Source organism: Somniosus microcephalus, chromosome 17 (assembly GCF_052327205.1).
Source record: "Somniosus microcephalus isolate GS21.2 chromosome 17, FLI_Smic_1.0, whole genome shotgun sequence".
NCBI classification, from domain to species: Eukaryota; Metazoa; Chordata; class Chondrichthyes; order Squaliformes; family Somniosidae; genus Somniosus; species Somniosus microcephalus.
The window spans coordinates 72537655-72560217 of NC_141003.1; the positions used below are offsets into that span (position 1 = coordinate 72537655).

Here is a 22563-nt window from a genome sequence, read left to right on the forward strand (position 1 = left end):
CCACAGGGATCAGTGCTGTGGCCTCAACTATTTACAATCTATGTTAATGACTTGGATGAAGGGACAGAGTGTACTGTAGCCAAATTTGCTGACAATACAAAGATAGGTGGGAAAGCAATTTGTGAGGACACAAAGAGTTTGCAAAGAGATATAGATAGGTTAAGTAAGTGGGCAAAAATGTGGCAGATGGAGTATAATGTGGGAAAATGTGAGGTTATCCACTTTGGTAGGAAGAATAGAAAAGCAAAATATTATTTAAATGGAGAAAGACGACAGAATGCTGTGGTACAGAGGGATCTGGGTGTCCTCGTATATGAAACACAAAGTTAGCATGCAGGTACGGCAAGTAATTAGGAAGGCTAATGGAATGTTGGCCTTTATTGCAAGGGGGATGTAGTATAACAGTAGGGAAGTCTTGCTACAACCGTACAGGGCGTTGGTGAGAACACAACAGGAGTACTGCGTACAGTTTTGGTCTCCTTATTTAAGGAGGGATAGACTTGCATTGGAGGCAGTTCAGAGAAGCTTCACTAGGTTGATTCCCAAGTTGAAGGGGTTGTCTTATGAGGAAAGATTGAGCAGGTTGGGCATATACTCATTGGAGTTTAGAAGAATGAGAGGTGATCTTATTGAAACATATAAGATTCTGAGGGGGCTTGACAGGGTAGATGCCGAGAGGATGTTTCCCCTCGTCGGGGAATCTAGAATGAGGGGGGATAGTTTCAGAATAAGAGGTCACCCATTTAAGAGGAAGATGAGGAGGAATTTCTTCTTTCAGAGGGTCGTGAATCTGTGGAATTCTCTACCCCAAACAGCTGTGGAGGCTGGGTCATTGAATATATTCAAGACTGAGAGAGACAGATTTTTGAACTACAGGGGAGTCCAGGGTTATTGGGAACAGGCAGGAAAGTGGTGTTGAGGCCAAGATCAGATCAGCCATGATCTTATTGAATAGCGGAGCAGGCTCGAGGGGCCGAATGGCCTACTCCCGCTCCTAGTTCTTACGTTCTATACCTGCCGATTTGATAATATTATTTAAAATTGAAGTTGGCTTTTGCAGTACAAACAGAAGTCAACATTAACACCGTCAGCATTACATTTTTTTCAAAACTAAATGCAGACATGTGCAGAAGATTTAAGGTTCTCATTTAGGGATGAAAGAACGGAAAGATAATAAGTGGGGTGCACTGCCTGACGCACCAGTCTATTAAATAGAATCTGGATGCTTTTTTTCCCATTTTTATAGTATTTAGTAATTATTGATTAGGAATTCTTTAATATGTCCAAGGAATGTGTATATTGTATACAAAATAACAGGTAACTAAGAGCACTTTTGGAGGCAATAACACACAGTGGTTCATGAAAAATATTAAATGGTTTATCACCGGAACTTCAAAACTTGCACTCAATGGTAGCCAATGAAGAAATCCACAGGTGTCAGAACTGTTCAATGAGTTCCTGGCACCAATTAATAGCAACAAAATGTACTTGCGAGCATACTGCATGACTCAAACTGCTGTGCATTAGTCAAATAACATTCCTTGTATAGACTGAAAAACACACTTCATGATCAATAATATTGGTGGATTAATAAAAAATCAAACATATTCTATTTTAGTGGAATTAAGCTGCAAGCAACACACTCCACTTCCCTCATCCCTAAGCCAGCTTTTTGCAGCATGTCTGCAGTTAGATTTGAATGACCTCTTACACAGGTGACACAAACCTTGAATTATTTCTGCACTGCAAACATGATTTCTCATTTAAAATGATATATTGAATTCAATTGGATGAAATGCAGTAGACATTTAAATAAAAGGAAAGTTCAGAGATAACTTCACAACATCCAGAACATAGTGTAGAAAACCTTAGCACAGCACGATGAGAAGTCAGTGAAAGAATCAAGCCAAATTCTGCATGCGATATTCTGATCTACTGCAGTGAACCATGGGCACAACGATGCCCTTTTCAATCTCTTAGCCATAAATCTCTTCTGTACAGAGCAACATGGATTGCAGCAATTATTTTTTTTACTAGAATTCACTGTTGTATAGATTACATAAATAACCAGATACTCAATAAATAAAAGGCAGTAATTTGACCTCAGAGTTCAACTTACATATGCAGGCTGCTCGGCCATAATGCTCAAGGAAAACAGAGGTTGGAGTATGCTTTCATCCCAGCTCGTGAAAGTGTTAACTACTTGCTATGTAGAGTTTCACAGGCACCAGGTGATCTCCAGTATCTTGTCCAATTGGCCATTATTCACATATGCTTGGATAATGAATGTCAAATGATATTTAACTGTGGGGGCATCACAAACAAGACTAATCCTGTCCCCAACTGGAAACCACACACTGGGATCACTGGAGAACAATCAGAAGTACAAATCCTTGCCAATTCTGTCACTTCCTATCAGTGAGCACGGAGGCCAGCTGGAGCAGCCCGACTACCATGTGTTAAGTTGGAATGCATTTGAATGATATTGACACCTAAATTCAGATGCACCTCTGAAATATGAAATCATGTGACTTCCTTAATGTGTCACTGCCTTGTAACAGGTGTGGTCTGTACGCTATCCTGAATACACTTTATTGAGATGCAGCCAGTAACACTATATGGCCGAAGACAGAGGTGAAGAGAAAGTTAAGGTGCAGGAAAATGTTGTAGTCTACCACTCAGATTAACTCTTAGCATTCAAAGTGTGTTGGAACATTTCATATTATCTTATATATGTTTAGTTTTCATTGTAGACAGATATAGAAAACTAAAGAATTCACATTTATATCGCACTTTTCACATCCTCAGAACATCCCAAAGTACTTTACAGCTAATTAATTACATTTGAAGTGTAATCACTGCAGGCAAATGCAGCGTTAATGTGTATTGCAAGATCTGACTACCAACATGCTTTCTGTGGTGTTGACTGAGAGTGGAGTGTGGGGTGGGGGAAAGAGATTATTTTTTATATTCGTTTACAGGATGTGGGCGTCACTGGCAAGGCCAGCATTTATTGCCCATCCCTAATTGCCCTCGAGAAGGTGGTGGTGAGCCGCCTTCTTGAACCGCTGCAGTCCTGTGGTGAAGTTACTCCCACAGTGCTGACTTTGTCGCAGTGGTTTGGGACAAAAGAGTGGCTGGCTGGGCCATTTCAGAGGGCAGTAAAGAGTCAAGCTCATTGCTGTGGGTCTGGAGTCACATATAGGCCAGACTGGGTAAGGTCGGCAGGTTTCCTTTCCCAAAGGACATCAGTGAACCGAATGGGTTTTTACAACAATCGTCAACATACTGATACTCGCTTTTTAATTCCAGATTTTTATTTAATTAACTGAATTAAAATCCCCCAGCTGCCGTGGTGGGATCTGAATTTGCGTATCTGGATTATTACTCCAGGACTCTGGATTACTAGTCCAGTAAAATAATCACTATGCTATCGTACCATACTCTGATTAGAACACGAGGAGACCGCCCTGCTCTGCTTTGACGAGTGCATGCACACTTGTGCATCCACCTAAATTGGCAGATGGGGCCTTGGTTTAACATTTCATTTAAAAAGTGGCACTTATGACAATGCAGCACTCCCTCAGTACTCCACAAAACTCTCATCATTGATTATACACTCAAGTTCGACTACATCTACATATAGATTGGGCTAACCAAATTAGTAACAATACTGTGGAGGAGGAATTCCTGGAATGTATACGGGATGGTTTATGTCGAGGAACCAACTAGAGATCAGGCCATCTTAGACTGGGTATTATGTAATGAGAAAGGATTCATTAGCAATCTTGTTGTGCGAGGCCCCTTGGGGCGGAGCGATCATAATATGATCGAATTCTTCATTAAGATGGAGAGTGAAGTAGTTGACTCAGAGACCAGGGTCCTGAATTTAAATAAAGGAAACTACGATGGTATGAGGCGCGAGTTGGTTAGGATGGATTGGAGAACGTTACTTAAAGGGTTGACGGTGGATATGCAATGGCAAACATTTAAAGATCGCATGGATGAACTACAGAATTTGTTCATCCCTGTTTGGCATAAAAATAAAACAAAAAAGGTGACTCAACCGTGGCTAACAAGGGAAATTAGGGATAGCATAAGAACCAAGGAGAGGACATATAAATTGGCCAGAATAAGTAGCAAACCTGAGGATTGGGAGCAGTTTAGGATTCCGCAAAGGAGGACAAAGGGATTAATTAAGAGGGGGAAAATAGAGTATGAGAGTAAGCTTGCAGGGAACATAAAAACTGACTGTAAAAGCTTCTATAGATATGTGAAGAGAAAAAGATTGGTGAAGTCAAGCGTAGGTCCCTTGCAGTCAGAATCAGGGGAATTTATAATGGGGAACAAAGAAATGGCAGACCAATTAAATACATACTTCGGTTCTGTCTTCACAAAGGAGGACACAAATAACCTCCCAGAGATGTCGGGGAATATAGGGTCTAATGAGAGGGAGGAACTGAATGAAATCAGTATTTGTAGGGAAATGGTATTAAGGAAATTGATGGGATTGAAGGCCGATAAATCCCCAGGGCCTGATAATCTACATCCTAGGGTACTTAAGGAAGTGGCCCTAGAAATAGTAGATGCATTGCTGGTCATCTTCCAAAATTCTATAGACTCTGGAACAGTTCCCATGGATTGGAGGGTAGGTAATGTTACCCCACAATTCAAAAAAGGTGGTAGAGAAAAAAACGGGGAATTATAGACCGGTAAGCCTGACATCGGTAGTGGGGAAAATGCTAGCGTCCATTATAAAAGACGTAATAGCAGAGCACTTGGAAAACAGTGACGGGATCGGACAAAGTCAACATGGATTTACAAAAGGTAAATCGTGCTTGGCTAATCTACTGGAATTTTGAGAGGATGTAACTGATAGAATAGATAAGGGAGAACCAGTGAATGTGGTGTATTTGGACTTTCAGAAGGATTTTGATAAGGTCCCGCATAAGAGATTAGCGTGTAAAGTTAAAGCACATGGGATTGGGGGCAAGGTACTGACTTGGATAGAGAACTGGCTGGCAGACAGGAAGCAAAGAGTTGGAATAAACGGCTCTTTTTCCGAGCGGCAGGCAGTGACTGGTGGGGTACCGCAGGGATCGGTGCTAGGACCCCAGCTATTCACAATATATATTAATGATCTAGACGAGGGAACTAGATGTAATATCTCCAAGTTTGCAGACGACACAAAGCTGGGTGGGCGTGTATGCTGCGAGGAGGATGCCGAGAAACTCCAGTATGATTTGGACAGGTTGGGTGATTGGGTAGATGCAGTATAATGTAGATAAATGCAAGGTTATCCACTTTGGTGGCAAAAACAGGAAGGCAGATTATTATCTGAACGGCAATAGATTGGGAGACGGGGAAGTGCAATGAGACCTGGGTGTCCTTGTGCACCAGTCGCTGAAGGTAAGCATGCAGGCGCAGCAGGCAGTTGAGGCAAATGGTATGTTGACCTTCGTAGCGAGAGGATTCGGGTACAGGAAGAAGGATGTCTTGCTGCAGTTGTACAGGGCCTTGGTGAGACCACACCTTGAGTATTGTGTGCAGTTCTGGTCGCCTTATCTGAGAAAGGATGTTCTTGCCATGGAGGGAGTGCAGCGAAGTTTCACCAGACTGATACCTGGGATGACAGGAATGAGATATGAAGAGAGATTGGGTCGATTGGGCTTATACTTGCTGGAGTTTAGAAGAATGAGAGGGGATCTCATTGAAACTCATAAAATTCTAACAGGACTAGACAGACTAGATGCAGGATGTTCCCGATGGCGGGCGAGTCCAGAACCAGGGGTCACAGTCTAAGGATAAGGGGTAAGTCATTTAGGACAGAGATGAGGAGGAATTTCTTCACCCAGAGAGTGGTGAACCTGTGGAATTCTCTACCACAGAAGGCAGTTGAGGCCAACTTATTTAAATATATTCAAGAAGGAGTTAGATATATTTCTTAAGGCTCAAGGGATATGGGGAGAAGGCAGGGACAGGGTACTGAGTTTGGACGATCAGCCATGATTTCATGGAATGGCGGAACAGGCTCGAGCGGCCGAATGGCCTACTCCTGCCCCTATCTTCTATGTTTCTATGTCGCTATGTTGAACCAGGGCAATAGTGCTGCCAAATGAGCTATGCTGATACAGAGCAAATTACACAGTAGACAAAATTTAGGGTGTTACACCTATGTTCCTGGACTGTATCTCTCGGTTACTCCACAAGTCAATGAAACTATCGAATCAAGAAAGCAAAACTCATTCAAGTGATTGAACAGCGTGAATAAAGTTTAAAACTCATAAAAACCAAAATAATAGTTGTGAAAAATGAATTTAAAATGTTTATACTGGAAAACGATTCAGTTACTGTGCTAACACATATCTGGGACACTTGCTCAACAGAACAGCCTGGGAATGTTACAGAACTGGTCAGTTTGGCCTGGGCAAAAAGTCAGAAATTAAGTTGCACATTTTCTCCTTGTAAAATGACAAGACTGTTTTATTATCCAGCTACAGAAGTAGTCAAGGCCATCAGAATGAACTAGAACAATTTATTTTAAAAAGTAATTGTCCAGGACTTGCAGAAATGAACCTTTGCCTTATCAATCATTGAATGAACAGCACATATTACAAGTCTGGATATTAAATCAGAACTTGCTGGATTACATTGTATTATTATATCCTCATTAACTTTCAGAATGTGACATCTAACATTTTGAAGGAAAAAATGGAAATTTTATATTTACATATAAAAAAAAGACTTGCATTTATATAGTGTCTTCTGTGCAACGTTCCAAAGTGCTTTACAGCCAATTGTAGTTACTGTTGTAATGTTTAATGCGACAGCCAATTTGCACACAGCAAGCTTCCACAAACAGCAATGTTATAATGACCAGTCAGTTTTTTAAAAAGTGATATTGATTGAGGGATAAATATTGGCCAGGACACCAGAAAGAACTGTCCTGCTCTTCTTCGAAATCGTGCCATGGGATCTTTTACGTCCACCTGTGAGGGCACACCCCTCATTTGAAAGACAGCACCGACCGTGTACTCCCTCAGTTTGCTCTGGGGCTTAAACCCTTCTCATTCAAGCCGAGAGTGCGACCACTGAGCCACGGCTGACAACCTATATCATTTGGGCACATGATCTACCGAAATAAGGTACAAGATGCGCACAAACTGTAAAAGGGTGCTTCTTGGAATATCTGAAACCAGTGAAATTCTATCTATGTAACATATACTGTTGTTACCACTGTATAGGGCAGAGCATAAATGACAGCCGATTTCCTCCCTTAGAGAGAGTGGGACTAGTTGAAGTGCTCTTGCGGAGAGCCGGCACGGGCTCAACGGGCCGAATGGCCTCTTTCCGTGCTGTCACCATTCTATGATTCTAACCAACATTTCTCTTTAGAATGGACATCCTGTCAAGCGACAGCATAATATTCACTATTATTTAAAAAGCAACGGTTCCCTCCAGAATAAATGTTTCTATCTAGGAGAGAGAACTGAAACGTATTCCGTCTTTTTTTCAGTGCGCTTACCTGATGACAGAAATAAGTAAGCCAGAGGGATCTTTACTTTTGTTTATAGCAGTCCTGAACTTCCCTGCTTCACTCGCCATCTTGACTTTCCCCGCTCACTGAGCTTGCGCGGGCGGCCACTGGCGGTTGGGATAGCCGCTCCGATCGCACGTCAATCACACAGATTCTAACCAATCAGCACGAAGGAAGTGCGGGGCCTTGACCAAATACAGCGGAAAAATATATCTAACTTCATGAGCGGAAAAATAGACATCCAAAGCATAACGATTTTGGCTGAATAATACGTCAAGTCAGCCGTTGATAGATTTTTTTTTTAAACAAGCCGAAGGCAAAGAACTACAATCCCCATAATTCCCTGACATTTATCAACAACACTAACTTTATTTAAAGTCGGAGGTCAAACAATCTCCCTGAGCACGTTGGCACCAGTCTTTTTTCCCCTTTTCCTCCTCACTCCAACGCCGAAGGGAGTGTCGACCAATCAGTGCGCTGGTTCAACTGATCGCCCGGCAGGAGTGGGCGGGGCCACGTGGCGACTGACCAATCGCGGCGGTTGTTACTGTCGGGAGGGCCGGTGAGAGGCGTGATGGGGTGGACTGGCGCCGGCGGCCTGTGACTGGATTTCTTCCTTCCAATTATAACGCCAACGTTTCTGAAACTTTTTCTTGGCGGAGAGAATTAGTTTTTGTTTGTTAGTTTTTAATTAATGTTGACGGGATGGGAAGTAGTGGGAGCACAAAACGCGTCTCCTTCGAAGCAGACGAGAATGATCAGATCACTGTGGTGAAGGGCATTAGGGTGAGTGTGTCACTGTGTGAGCAAACTGGAGTAATGCAAAAGCCTTGTCACTTTGCCATTAGCAGTAAATTGTTCCCCCAATTATATTTTAAAACACCCAGATTCTTATTAATAAACTCTGTCACTTCTAACTTGAGGCTTAAGTTTTCTAAAACTTTTCTAGCTTTCGGTGGTCAAGTTGAGGCCTTCTCTGAACTGAGATCAACTTTTTAAAGACTGCGTAAACTGCTTATTAAAATCCCGTTGTTTCTGGCAGTAAATTGCTTTGCATATCTATTCACTTTTTTCATTTATAAGCAGGCTTTAAAACATTTTTGTGTAGGAGTAATTCTGAAATTCTCATTCCTAACCTCACGCCTGTTTTGGTAGGTTTGGGGCTCCTTGTGGAGAATGGAGCTGTAATATTTTAATTAAATCAGTTTTGTTGTTCGTGCTCATAAAGTTCAAACTCGCTGATAATGTGTCACATTAGGCAGTTCCCCCGTCTTCTCTAGAAAATAAAGGGGAACTTTAAAAGAAAAAGACTTGTATTTGCATAGCGCCGCTCATGACCTTGGGATATCCCAAAGCACTTTACAGCCAGTGAACTACTTTTTTGAATTGTAGTCACTGTTGTAATGCAGTCAACATGGCAGCCAATTTGTGCACAGCAAGCCCCCACAAACAGCAACTTGATAATCACCAGATAATCTGTTTCAGTGGTGTTTGGTTGAGTGATAAATATTGGCCAGGAGACCGGGGAGAACGCCCCATTATCTTCTACATAAATAGTGCCATGGATCTTTTAATTCCACCCGAGAGGGTAGAAGGGGCCTCGGGTTCGTGTCTCACTCAAAAGACAGCAGCTGCGACAGTGCAGCATTTCATCAGTACTGCACTGTAGTTTTAGCCGAGATTTTGTGCTCAAGTCCGTGGAATGGGACTTATCATAGAATGATGTACACAGTTGGCCCATACATTCGGGCCATCATGCCTGTGCCGGCTCTTTGAAAGAGCTATCCAATTAATCCCATTGCCCAGCCCTTTCCCCGTCACCCAAGTGGTTTCCCTTTGCAAGTTATTATTGAATCTGCTTCCACCAGCCTTTCAGGCAGTGCCTTCCATATCATAACAAATCGCTACATAAAAAAAAAATATTCTCATCTTGCCTCTGGTTCTTTTGCCAATTACCTTAAATCTGTGTCCTCTGGTTACAGATCCACCTATGGAACCCGAAGCTGAGAGATTTAAAAAAAATGTTCTTTCACAAGAGTGCATGGGAAAATAGTAGAATTGGAGAGCAACATTGATAAACTCACAAGAACATAAGAAATAGGAGCAGGAGTAGGCCATTTGGCCCTTCGAGCCTGCTCCGCCATTCAATAAGATCATGGCTGATCTTCTTCCTCATCTCCACTTTCTTGCAGTATCCCCATATCCCTTGATTACCTTAATATTCAAAAATCTGTCGATCTCTGTCTTGAATATACTCAACGACTGAGCCTCCACAGTCCTCTGGGGTAGAGAATTCCAAAGATTGACCACCCTCTGAGTGAAGAAATTTCTCCTCATCTCAGTCCTAAATGGCCAACCCCTTATTCGGAGACTGTGACCCCTGGTTTTAGACTCCACATCTAGGGGAAACATGCTCCCTGCATCTACACTGTTAAGCCCTGTAATAATTTTGTCTGTTTTCATGAGATCACCTCTCATTCTTCTAAACTTCAGAGAATATAGGCCTAGTGTACTCAATCTCTCCTCCTTGGACAATCCCCCCATCCCAGGAATCAGTCTGGTGACCCTTTGTTACATTCCCTCTATGGCAAGTATATCCTTCCTTAGGTAAGGAGACCAAAACTGTACACAACACTCCAGGTGTGGTCTCACCAGGGTCCTATACAATTGCAGTAAGACATCTTTACTCTTATACTCAAATCCTCTTGGTAATAAAGGCCAACATACCACTTGCTTTCCTAATTACTTGCTGTACCTGCTTGTTAATCGCTTTCAGTGATTCGTGTACAAGGACACCCAGGTCCCCCTGAACTACAGGCCAGTTAGCCTGACATCAGTTGTTGGGAAATGCTGGAATCCATTGTTAAAGAAGTGGTATCAGGGCACTTAGAAAATCATAACATGATTAGGCAGATTCAACTGATCTTTTTCAGGTTGGCAGGCTGTAACTAGTGGGGTGCTACAAGGATCAGTGTTGGGCCTCAGCTACTTACAATCTATATTAATGACCTTGATGAAGGGACCGAGTGTAATGTATCCAAGTTTGCAGATGCTACAAAGCTAGGTGGGACAGTAAGCTGTGAGGAGAACACAGAGTCTGCAAAGGGATATAGATAGACTAAGTGAGTGGGCAGTAAGGTGGCAGATGGAGTATAATGTAGGGAAATGTGAAGTCCTTCACTTTGGCAGGAAGGATAGAAATTTTTTTTTTTAAATGGTGAGAAACTTTTAAATGTTAATGTTCAGTGAGATTTGGGTGTCTTCATGCAAGAAACACAGAAAGCTAGCATGCAGGTACAGCAAGCCGTAAGGAAGGCATATGGCATGCTGGCCTTTATTGCAAGCGGGTTGGAGAATAAGAGTAAGGAAGTCTACAATTGTACAGGGCCTTGGTGAGACCACACCTGGAGTACTGTGCACAGTTTTGGTCTCCTTATCTAAGGAAGGATATACTTGCCTAGGAGGCGGTGCAACGAAGGTTCACTCGATTGATTCCTGGGATGAGAGGGCTGTCCTATGATGAGAGATTGAGTGAAATGGGAGGATATTCTCTGGAGTTTCGAAGATTGAGAGGTGATCTCATTGAAACATACAAGATTCTGAAGGGGTTGACAGGGTAGATGCTGAGAGGTTGTTTCCCCTGGTTGGAGTGACTAGAACTAGGGGGCATAGTCTCTGGAGAAGGGGTAGGCCATTTAAGACCGCGATGAGGAATTTCTTCACTCGGAGGGTTGTGAATCATTGGAATTCTCTGCCCCAGAGGGCAGTGAATGCTGAGTCTTTGAGTATATTCAAGGCTGAGCCTGAGCTGGATAGATTTTTGGACTCTAGGGGAATCAAGGGATGTGGAGATCGGGTGGGAAAGTGGAGTTGAAGTCGATGATCAGCCATGATCTTGTTGAATGGCGAAGCAGGCTCGAAGGGGCGTGTGGCCTGCTCCTATTTCTTATGTTCTCTGAACGCCAACATTTCCCAATCTCTCACCATTTAAAAAAATACTCTGCTTTTCTATTTTTCCTACCAAAGTGGATAACTTCACATTTCTCCACGTTAAATTCCATTTGCCATGTTCTTGCCCACTCACTTAGCCTGTTTATATCCGCTTGAAGCCTCCTTGCATCCTCCTCACAATTTACATTCCCACCCAGCTTAGTGAGGGTTTCGTGATTGTGGAAGATCAATAGATTTATAGACATGTGTCTGATATTGAACTCAGCAGGACGGGCAGCGGACTGAGGACGAGCTAGATGAGGGGCATAAAGAGTGTGAGTTAGCCTTGGCTTAGTGGTAACACTCTTGCCTCTGAGAAAGAAGTTCATGGGTTAAAGTCCCACTGTAGAGACTTGAGCACATAATCTCGTCTGACATTTAGTGTAATATGTTGTCCGAAGTGCTGTTTTTTTGGATTAGACATTAAACTGAAGCTCTGGTTGCCCTCAGCTGAAAGATTGCAATCGAAGAAGAGCCAGGGGAGTTCTTCCAGTGTCCTGGCTAACATTTATCCCTCAACCAACAGCACTAAAGCAGATTATATGGCCATTTACGTGCCTTTCACAGCCTCCGGATGCTCCCAATTGCTTTACAGCCAATGAAATACTTTTGAAGTGGAGTCACTGTTGTAATGTAGACAATGCAGGAACCAAATTGTGCACAAGGTCCCACAAACAGAAATGAGATAATGACCAAATAATCTGTTTTTAGTGATGTTGGTTGAGGGATAAATATTGGCTAGGGTACAGGGGAGAACTCCCCTGCTCTTCTTCGAAATAGTGCCATATGGGATCTTTTACGTCCACCTGAGTGGGCAGACGGGGCCTCGGTTTAGTGTCTCATCCAAAAGACGGCACCTCCAACAATGCAGCGCTCCCTCAGTACTGCACTGAATTTTCAGCCGAGATTATGTGCTCCAGCCTCTGGAGAGAGACTTGAGTCCACAACCTTCTGACTCCGATGCTACCATTGAGCCAAGGCTGACACAAAGTGATGACTGAGGAAGAGATTGCTAGATTAAACAGAGATTCAGCTTCATTGGGGAATAGCATAAAAAAACAAAAATATCATAGATACATATTTTGCAAAGTTAATTCCGAATGTGAGGTAGGAACAGGTAGCGAAAATTTAAGGAAAAGTCAGGACAGATTAGTTAAACATGGGGGGAAAAGTTGTGAAGAGAAAAAGGGAGTTTGCAATAGTGGGCAGTTCTGTAGTCAAGGTAAAGCAAATAGAATGGTGATTTGTCTGCCACAAGGCCCAGTTGTGAATATTGAGGAGAGGATGCATAAATTAGCAGAGTCCACGTGAAAATTAATGACGAGGGAGGGGGCAGACAGAGTGGTCCCAAAGGAGGTTGAAGCATATTGTTACGACTGAAAGCGGCTATGGGTTTTTTACCAATTCAGGGCTCGTGCTTCATAGTAACTGAATAAGTCAAATTCTGTTTATATTGCATAGGGTGTTTACTGGTGTAGTGCAGATTAATTCCACAATTCCATCTATTTTTACATTACAACCACAAACCGATGGCTTTGTCGATCTCCATTTAAAAAAGAAAGCGAGTTTACAAATAGAATTAAGGAAGCAAATGAGAGGCGGCCAACTGGAATATTGTCAATTCTGGTCACCATGCTGCAAAACCCATATAAAAACATTGGTGAAGGTGCAGAGAAGATCAACACAAATGATCCTAGTTGTAAAATGCATGAGCAATGAGAAAAGATTCGAGGGTTTTTATCAGGATATGACTTGAGTCTGATGAAGGGTTACATACTCAAAACGTCCTTTCTCCAAGCATGCTCACTGAGCTGCTGTGTATTTCCAGAATTATCTGTTTAATTTCAGGTTTCCGAGATTTGCAGTTTCCCTTATTATTTTAGAGAATTTCAAGATCTATAATCTAGAAAGAAGGCAGCTTTAAGTGAACAATTGATGTATATGACTTCAAATTAAACTCGGAAAGTAGGACCGGAGAACATAAATTTAAAAGTGAAAGTAAAATTAACATTAATGTTGGGAAGAACTTGTTCACTCAAAGAGTGATGAATGTTTGGGATAATTATTAGGTGTCGGGCATAAGTATTAAGGAGCATCAAAATGCAGCTGGGTGCTGTAATTGGAGAGTGTGGGGAAGAAATGTGGTATCGCCCTGTTTGGGATGCAATTATCGGCCAGGCGCAAAATTTAGCGCCTGGCGCTAATTATCGCCTCTGACTGCAAACTTGGCTTCTATCGCCCCTGGAGCTGATTGGAGCACTAAATCAGATGCCACACACCTGTCTTAAGGCGCTAACGCCGAGGAGCGAGGCGCTACCTCATAGCTCTGGCAAAGCTCAAGTGATGTCAGTCAGCAATAGAACACAGACACACTGGCGCCGGCCAGTTCTTAAAGGGGAGGGTCGTTCTTGCTCTCCATCCACACCCTGCTCATTGCAGCCTTGAATCTTGGCCTGGAGAGACCTGTACATCAAATCTGCTGGAAAGAACAATGGAGAGACCCAGGGAGAGTGCAGCCCCCATAGTTTCTTCGAAATTGATGCAAGGAAGGTCAAATCAAAATGAACCTGCAAAGTGCTGCTCCGTACCCAGAACTCCTCCTCTCCAGAAGTTGGTCTCTCTCTCTCTCAATGCGTGGTGCAAAAATGTCGCTGACAAAAAAAGGCAGGAAGCGGTCACCTTTTAAATAGCGCTCCCCCAGTCCTTTCCCAACTGCAAAACGCTCCCCTCAACCTGTCGTTGCTCACGGCAGGCGGTAAGGCAGGGGACGCCACTCAATATCCGGTCCGGGGCGTTGCACGCTCGACTGACGTCACAATCTGCGGGCGCAGGAGATTGTGGCGGTAGTGTTCAGCGCCGCCGCAAAATGTCTGGTCAATTTTGCGAGCGGCGCAAACATCGCCGCGCCTGGGCGCGAGTTGCTTTGTTCCCCATTAGCGCCCTCTTAGGGCCGTAACGGGAGGCGCAAAGCAACAAAAAATTTTCCCCCTTAGAGTACAAGAGGGGTGAGCTTTCATGTCAAAATGCCCTTTTCTTGTCCTTAATATTTTTTAATTATTTGCTCATTATCACATTGCTGTTTGTGGAACCTCGCTGTGTGCAAATTTATTGCCGTGTTTCCGACATTGCAATAGTGACTTCATTTCAGAAAAGTACTTCATTGGCTGTAAAGCGCTTAGGGGCATCTTGAGGTTGTGAAAAGCACTGTATAAATGCAAGTCTTTTTATTTTTTAATGTTCTTAAATGTACTGTTAAATTATAATATGACATATCTATATTTACTGTAATATGATTACGGATGGGCATCGATGCCCACATCCTGGCAATGAAAAAAAGACTGGCAATCGCAGGGATAGTAAGTTGTTGCCTGAAATTTGCCTCCAGCTTCTTGCAGGCACGCTTTGGTGCTGACTTATGGGATAGTATCATGGCATAGTGCAGTGTCCAAACACCACCTGCAGCACCATATCAAGCAGTCTTCAAATGAGAGTTGGGTGCAGAGCTACTTGGTGATTTGTCAGGACAATCTTCTGCACCGAGGTTCACTTTCCCTTCATTTTATCCTATTCCTTGCGCTGTAGGTTGAAATTGAGGCCAAAGCTTTTTCAGTTGTTTCATCAATGACATTCCCTCTGTCATAAGCTCAAAAGTGGAGCTGTTCATTGATGATTTCAGAGTTCAGCTCCATTGACGATGCCTCTGATAATAAAGCAGCCCATGTCAGCGTATACCAGTAGGTTGATAACATTCAGATTTGGACTGACAATTGGCAGGTTTTATTCATTCATGCCACATAAATGCCAGGTAATGATCACCTCAAACAAAAAAAAACCCAGTCAGCTTCCTTTGATCTTCAATGGCATCACCATCACCGAGTCCTGCGCCATCAACATCTTGAGGGTCACCAATGACCAGACACTGAACTGGCCCAGCCATATCAACACCATGGCTACAAGAACTGGGCAGAAACTGGGTACTCTTCAACGAGTGGCTCACCCCTGACACCTCAAAGCATCTTCACCATCTACAAGGGCATGTCGAGAGTTTGATGGAATATTTATCACTCGCTTGGATTGGTGCAGCTGCAAAAACACTAAAGAAAGAAAGGACTTATATAGTCCCATTCACAACTGAGGACGTCCCAAAACGCTTTACATCCAATGGAGTACTTTTGAAGTGCAGTCACTGTTGTAGGAAATGTGGCTCCCACAAACAGCAATGTGATAATGACCAGATGATCTGTTTTAATGATGTTGTTTGAGGGATAAATATTGGCCCCAGGACACTGGAGAACTGCTCTGCTCTTCCAGATAGTGCCATGCGATCTTATACATCCACCAGAGAGAGCAGATGGGGCCTCGGTTTAATGTCTTGTCCGTAACACGGCAGCACTCCCTCAGCACTGTACTGATGTGTCAGCCTAGATTATGTGCTCAAGTCTCCGGAGTGGGACTTGAACCCACAACCTTCTGACTCGCAGGTGAGAGTGCTACCCACTGAGCCACGGCTGACACCTAAGAAGAAGCTCAACACCATCCAGCATAGAGCAGTTCACTTTATCAGTGCCCCTGCTCCTGGATTCATAGAAACATAGAAGATAGGAGCAGGAGTAGGCCATTCGGCCCCTCGAGCCTGCTCCGCCATTCAATGAGATCATGGCTGATCATCCAAATTCAGTACCCTGTCCCTGCTTTCTCCCCATATCCCTTGATCCCTTTAGCCTTAAGAAATATATCTAACTCCTTCTTGAATATATTTAATGAATTGGCCTCTACTGCCTTCTGTGATAGAGAATTCCACAGCTTCACCACTCTCTACGTGAAGAAATTCCTCCTCATCTCTGTCCTAAATGGCTTATCCCTTACCCTTAGAATACTCAGTGTCCACCTCTCCATGCTGTGGTTGCAGAATGTAGGATCTGCAGGATGCACTGCAGCAACTCATTAAGATAACGTCAACAGTACATGCCTCACCGTGACCTCTACCACCAAGAAGTAAGAAAGGACCAATGTTGTGGGAACTCCCATCGCCTTTAAGTTCCTCTCTAATTCACACACCATCCTGACTTGGACATATATCACCGTTCCTTTATCGTCGCAGGGTCAGAATGCTGGAATTCTGTACCTAGTGCCGTTACACCACCACCACCACAAGGACTGCAGCGGTTCAAGGAGAAAACCCACTGCCACTTTCTCAGGGTACTGAGGGATGGGCAATTAATCTGGCCTTGATCGCATCACCCTCACCTTGAGAACAAATATTTAAAAAACCTCCTGATCCTCTCCAAAGACTTGTTGAAATTTTTCTCCCTATTGTAACACTCCCCTTAAATTGTCCCCATTCCTTTAAATTTAACTTGCATACAATTTTCCTGTCCCACAAGTGTCCTCTTAGAACCCATTTGTCAGTACCTGTTGCTATGAATAATTATGCAAATTAACTTGCACCAGAGAATTGAGTGCTATCTGCACTGATCTTTTGAGTGAGATCTGTACCAGCTCTAAAAAATTTATAAGTGACTTAGACCTGAAGATGGAAATTGCGCCGCCCCCAGCCCTACTTGTCATTCTGGGTTTTCAGCTAGTGACTTAGAAGTGAAAGAAAGAAAAAGTTCCTCATTGTTGAAAAATAAACCAAAATATTTTTTTAATTGAATGAGATTTCAGCTCTTAGAACTTTATAGATCTCTGCATGTGAGGACGTCTCAAGGCTATACTCTCAAACCGTGAGGGACTCTCGAGCAATACTCAGACCCGAGACAGCGGCCTTAGAAAATGATACCACATAAGATAGCTGCTGAAATGGTCATTGAATTTAAATTAGATTGCATGAGTTTTGAATTCTGGGAGGTTTTATGATTTATTGCTTGTAATGATAGATGAACTTCGGAAGACGATAACGGCCCGGAATTTGCGGTCAGTGGCGAAGCAAAGCTGTTCGCCGCTTGCTCCAAAGTAAGCTTCGCACAAAGATCTTGCGATCTCTGTGTCGAGAGCATCGGGTTTTCCGACATGTAATTCAAATCAACGGCGTATAGAGGGGCTCCCCTTGTGCGAGCTGCTGTGACGTCAACAAGCTGTCTTAGCAGCCAATCAAAACCCAGAATTCTCGCACACTGAACAAGTGAGTAAGCTCTTAAAATTCGGACTTTTTCAATGTGAGAGAGAGCAAAACAAAGATTGGGACTCTCATGGGGGTGGGGGAAAGGCAAACCTGAAATAGATAGATAAACTTTAGAAAAAAAAATTAAAAATTTAAGTTTCTTAAAACTTTAAATTTTTATTAAAATGGATAAATTTGAGACTGCACAAAATTTAAATAAGTTTTTTAGGGTTATAATTTTTTTTTTAGCAGTCAATACGCTGTTAAAACCACAGTTATGCCGAATTCTTTGAGTCTAACTTTTAGTGGGGAATTTAACAGTGTGCTTACTGTGGAAGAGCCGAAGTTTTCGTCAGTTTCCATGATTTGAGAGGTTTCACTGATTGCTGGCTCTGTGGGCCAGGGGTTGCACAGCGCAGCCTGTGGAGGATCAGTGAATGACAGACCGCAACTTCAGGATTTCCGCATTAGGCTGCGTCCGCGCTTAATCCTGAAGTTGCGGTCAGTTTCAACGGTGAAATGATGGTGAACGTTGCCAGTTCGCCGTCATCGGGACCGTAAATTCCGGGCCATTAGTAGCAATTAAATTCCCTACAATGGTATTAAAAGGAATGTAGCCACGTGGCTTGGGGACATAAAGCAAAAAATAGGGGTAAATGGACATTTTTTAAATTGACTGATGTGGGTCATGCATGTCCCACGGATCTATGTTAAGACCTGTTTCGCATACGACACAAAGCCGGGTGGGAGGGTAAGCTGTGAGGAGGATGTTGTGAAACTCCAGTACAATTTGGACAGGTTGGGTGATTGGGCAGAAACATGGCAAATGCACTATAATATGGATAAATGTGAGGTTATCCACTTTGGTGGCAAAAACAGGAAGGCAGATTATTATTTGAATGGCAATAGATTGGGAGAAGGGGAAGTGCAAAGAGACCTGGGTGTTCTTGTGCACCAGTCGTTGAAGGTAAGCATGCAGGTGCAGCAGGCGGTTAAGAAGGCAAATGGTATGTTGGCCTTCGTAGCAAGAGGGTTCGAGTACAGGAACAAGGATGTCTTGCTACAGTTGTACAGGGCCTTGGTGAGACCGCACCTTGAGTATTGTGTGCAGTTTTGCTCGCCTTACCTGAGGAAGGACATTCTTGCCATGGAAGGAGTGCAGCGAAGATTCACCAGGCTGATACCTGGGATGGCAGGAATGACTTATGAGGAGAGATTGTGTCGATTGGGCTTATACTCACTGGAGTTTAGAAGATTGAGAGGGGATCTCATCGAAACCTATATAATTCTGTCAGGCCTGGACAGACTAGATGCAGGAAGGATGTTTCTGATGGCCGGGGAGTGCAGAACCAGGGGTCATAGTCTAAGGATAAGGGGTAAGCCATTTAGGACTGAAATGAGGAGGAATTTCTTCACCCAGAGAGTGGTGAACCTGTGGAATTCTCTGCCACAGAGGGCGGTGGAGGCCAGTTCATTAAGTATATTCAAGAAAGAGTTGGATATATTTCTTAAGGCTAAAGGGATCAAGGGACATGGGGAGAAGGCAGGGACAGGGTACTGAATTTGGATGATCAGCCATGATCTCACTGAATGGCGGAGCAGGCTCGAAGGGCCGAATGGCCTACTCCTGCTCCTATCTTCTATGTTTCTATGTAAACAGCTTGAGCTTAGGTCCGAGAGGAATAGTAGCAAAGTTTTCTGATGGTACCAATTTAGAGGGCATGGCAAACTGAGGAAGATTACAGAAGGACGTCATGAGTTAGCAGAGTGGAGAGATCGGTGCCAGATGCAGTTCACTGGAGAATTTTAGGGAAAACAGCAGTGAAAGTATAGGAAGAAAGAAAGAAAGAAGAACTGGCATTTATATAGCACCTTTTCACATCCTTCGGTCACTGCTCAGTTTTGCCACATTTATGTTCCCACTGCTCTAAATGTTGTCATCTGAAGCATCTGTCAGCATCACACTATCTTTCCATCTCCATGTCACTCAGTAGAGCAGAGGATTAAATAACAGTTTACCAATAATATAAGTGCAACTTTTGGATATCGAACTTTTGATTTTTTTTAAAATCTTTTACCGAGAGCCAGCAGTTATCAAAGTCTTAGAAAAGTTGATTTGTGAATTGTTGTAGTGCCCATTTAAAGAAAATAATATAAATTTGCTTGTTGAATGAGGAAACTTGCAAGATAGAAAATTAGATGGTGAAAAGCATCTGGCTAGCACAAGTCTATGTCTGAATTGTACATATTACTTTGTGGAAGACTTCCTGCAAATGTTGACACTATCTTAGGGACCTCTGTCCCAGCTTTCAAAATACAATGTCAGCTATCCAGAGGATGCCAGTGCTTTCTATCATTACACAAAACATTTTTTAAATGTGTGTATATATAACAACAGAAGTGACATCCCAGCAAGCTAACAAATACAAAACAAAGAGAAATCTCCACTTTGGGGTGGGAACCTCCTTGTCCAGGTGGTCCAGGTTGCAAACCAATGGTCTGCACGTATAGGCGTGATGCATTCTCAGCTTCTTAAGTCATCACATTTTTTTTAATAACTTATAATTCATTATGTATCTAAAATATCTGATGGATAGCCCCCTTTGCCCCTCATTGGCAGCCATGCTTCAGCTACTTAGGCTTCATGCTTTGGGAGTCTCTCCACAGCCCATTCCCTTTTTAAGACCCTCCTTAAGAACATAATAAATAGGAGTAGCAATCAGCCATTCGAGCCTTCTCCGCCATTTAATAAGATCATGGCTGATCTTTTACCTCAAATTCACCTTCCCATACTATCCCCATATCGATCTCTGTCTTGAATACTCAATGACTGAGCCTCCACAGCCCTCTGGGGTAGAGAATTTCAAAGATTCACCACCCTCTGAGTGAAGACATTTCTCCTCATCTCAGTCCTAAATGGCTGACCCCTTATTCTGAGACTGTGACCCCTGGTTCCAGACACCCAGCCAGGAGAAACACCCTCCCAGCATCCATCCTGTCAAGCCCTTTAAGAATTTTATATGTTTCAAAGAGATCACCTCTCACTCTTCTAAACTCTTCTGCTCAATCTCTCCTCATAGGACAATCCCCTCATCTCCGGAATCAGTCTAGTGAATCTTAAGGCTAAATTAAACGCACCATAAAACTTCAAGTTGGACTTGTGTAAATAATTTATTTATTTAACGATCAGGAAGGACAGGCAGGAAGGAAGGGGAGGTGGGGTGGCTATGTTAATAAAGGAAGGAATCACTGTAATACAGAGAAATGATATTGGGTCAAAAGATCAGGATAATGAAACAGTTTGGGTGGAGGTAAGGAATAATAAGGGGAAAAAAACACTAGTGGGCGTAGTCTATAGGCCTCCGAACAGTGGCAACTCTGTTGGACGGAGTATCAATCAGGAAATAGTTGAGGCTTGTAATAAGGGAACATCTATAATTATGGGGGATTTTAACTATCATATTAATTGGACAAATCAAATTGGGCAGGGCTGCCTTGAGGATGAGTTCATTGAGTGTATTAGGGATGGGTTTCTTGAGCAGTATGTAACTGAACCGACCAGGGGGCAAGCAACCTTAGATCTGGTCCTGTGTAACGAGACAGGATTAATTAAAAATGTCCTAGTAAAGGATCCCCTTGGAATGAGTGACCATAACATGGTTGAATTCCATATTTAATTAGAGGGTGAGAAGGTTGGATCTCAAACAAGCGTGCTAAGCTTGAATAAAGGAGACTATGAAGGTATGAGAGCGGAATTGAGTAGAGTGGATTTTGGGAAAATAGATTAAAGGGTAAGACGATACATGATCAGTGGTGTACATTTAAGGAGTTATTTTACAACTTCCAAAAAAAGTATATTCCACTGAGAAGAAAAGGGTGTAAAAGAAAAGACAGCCATCCGTGGCTAAGTAAAGAAATTAAGGATAGTATTCGACTAAAAACAAGGGCATATAAGGTAGCCAAATCTAGTGGGAGGATAGAGGATTGGGAAAACTTTAAAAGACAGCAAAAAATAACAAAACGATTGATTAAGAAAGGGAAGATAGATTATGAAAGTAAATTAGCAAAAAATATAAAAACAGATAGTAAGAGTTTTTATAGTTATATAAAAAGAAAAAGGGTGGCTAAAGTAAATGTTGGTCCCTTAAAGGATGAGACCGGGAAATTAATGGTGGGAAATATGGAGATGGCAAAAACACTGAATATTTTGTATCAGTCTTTACAGTAGAAGACACTAAGAATATCCCAACACTGGACAAACAGGGGGCTATAGGGGGGGAGGAGCTAAACACGATCAAAATCACTAAGGAAGTGGTACTCGGTAAAATAATAGGACTCAAGGCGGATAAATCACCTGGACCTGATGGCTTACATCCTAGGGTCTTGAGGGAAGTGGCGGTAGGGATTGTGGATGCATTGGTAATAATTTTCCAAAACTCCCTAGACTCAGCAAAGGTCCCAGCAGACTGGAAAACTGCTAATGTAACACCCTTATTTAAAAAGGGCAGTAGACAGAAGGCTGGAAACTATAGACCGGTTAGCCTAACATCTGTGGTAGGTAAAATTTTGGAGTCCATTATTAAGGAGACAGTAACAGGACATTTGGATAATCATAATTTAATAGGACAAAGTCAGCATGGTTTTATGAAGGGGAAGTCATGTTTGACAAATTTGCTGGAGTTCTTTGAGGAAGTAACATATAGGGTGGATAAAGGGGAACCAGTGGACGTAGTGTATTTAGACTTCCAAAAGGCATTTGACAAGGTGTGACACACAAGATTATTGCTTAAGATAAAAAATCATGGGATTGGGGGTAATATTCTGGCATGGATAGAGGATTGGCTATCCAACAGAAGGCAGAGAGTTGGGATAAATGGTTCATTCTCAGACTGGCAATCAGTAACTAGTGGTGTTCCGCAGGGGTCAGTGCTGG

The 22563-nt window shown here is 42.8% G+C and overlaps 2 protein-coding genes across 2 annotated transcripts in view; one reads left to right on the forward strand and one right to left on the reverse strand.

The window, feature by feature from the left end:
* Positions 1 to 7733, reverse strand: part of exoc4 (exocyst complex component 4) — a 565674-nt gene extending 557941 nt beyond the window's left edge. Inside the window, exon 1 of the mRNA XM_086010674.1 lies at positions 7526 to 7733. Coding sequence (XP_085866800.1) covers positions 7526 to 7605 — 80 coding nt within the window. The 5' untranslated portion in view covers positions 7606 to 7733. The remainder of the gene's footprint in view (positions 1 to 7525) is intronic.
* Positions 7734 to 8079: 346 nt separating this feature from the next.
* chchd3a (coiled-coil-helix-coiled-coil-helix domain containing 3a) overlaps positions 8080 to 22563 on the forward strand; it is a 336024-nt gene continuing 321540 nt past the window's right edge. Inside the window, exon 1 of the mRNA XM_086010675.1 lies at positions 8080 to 8323. Coding sequence (XP_085866801.1) covers positions 8243 to 8323 — 81 coding nt within the window. The 5' untranslated portion in view covers positions 8080 to 8242. The remainder of the gene's footprint in view (positions 8324 to 22563) is intronic.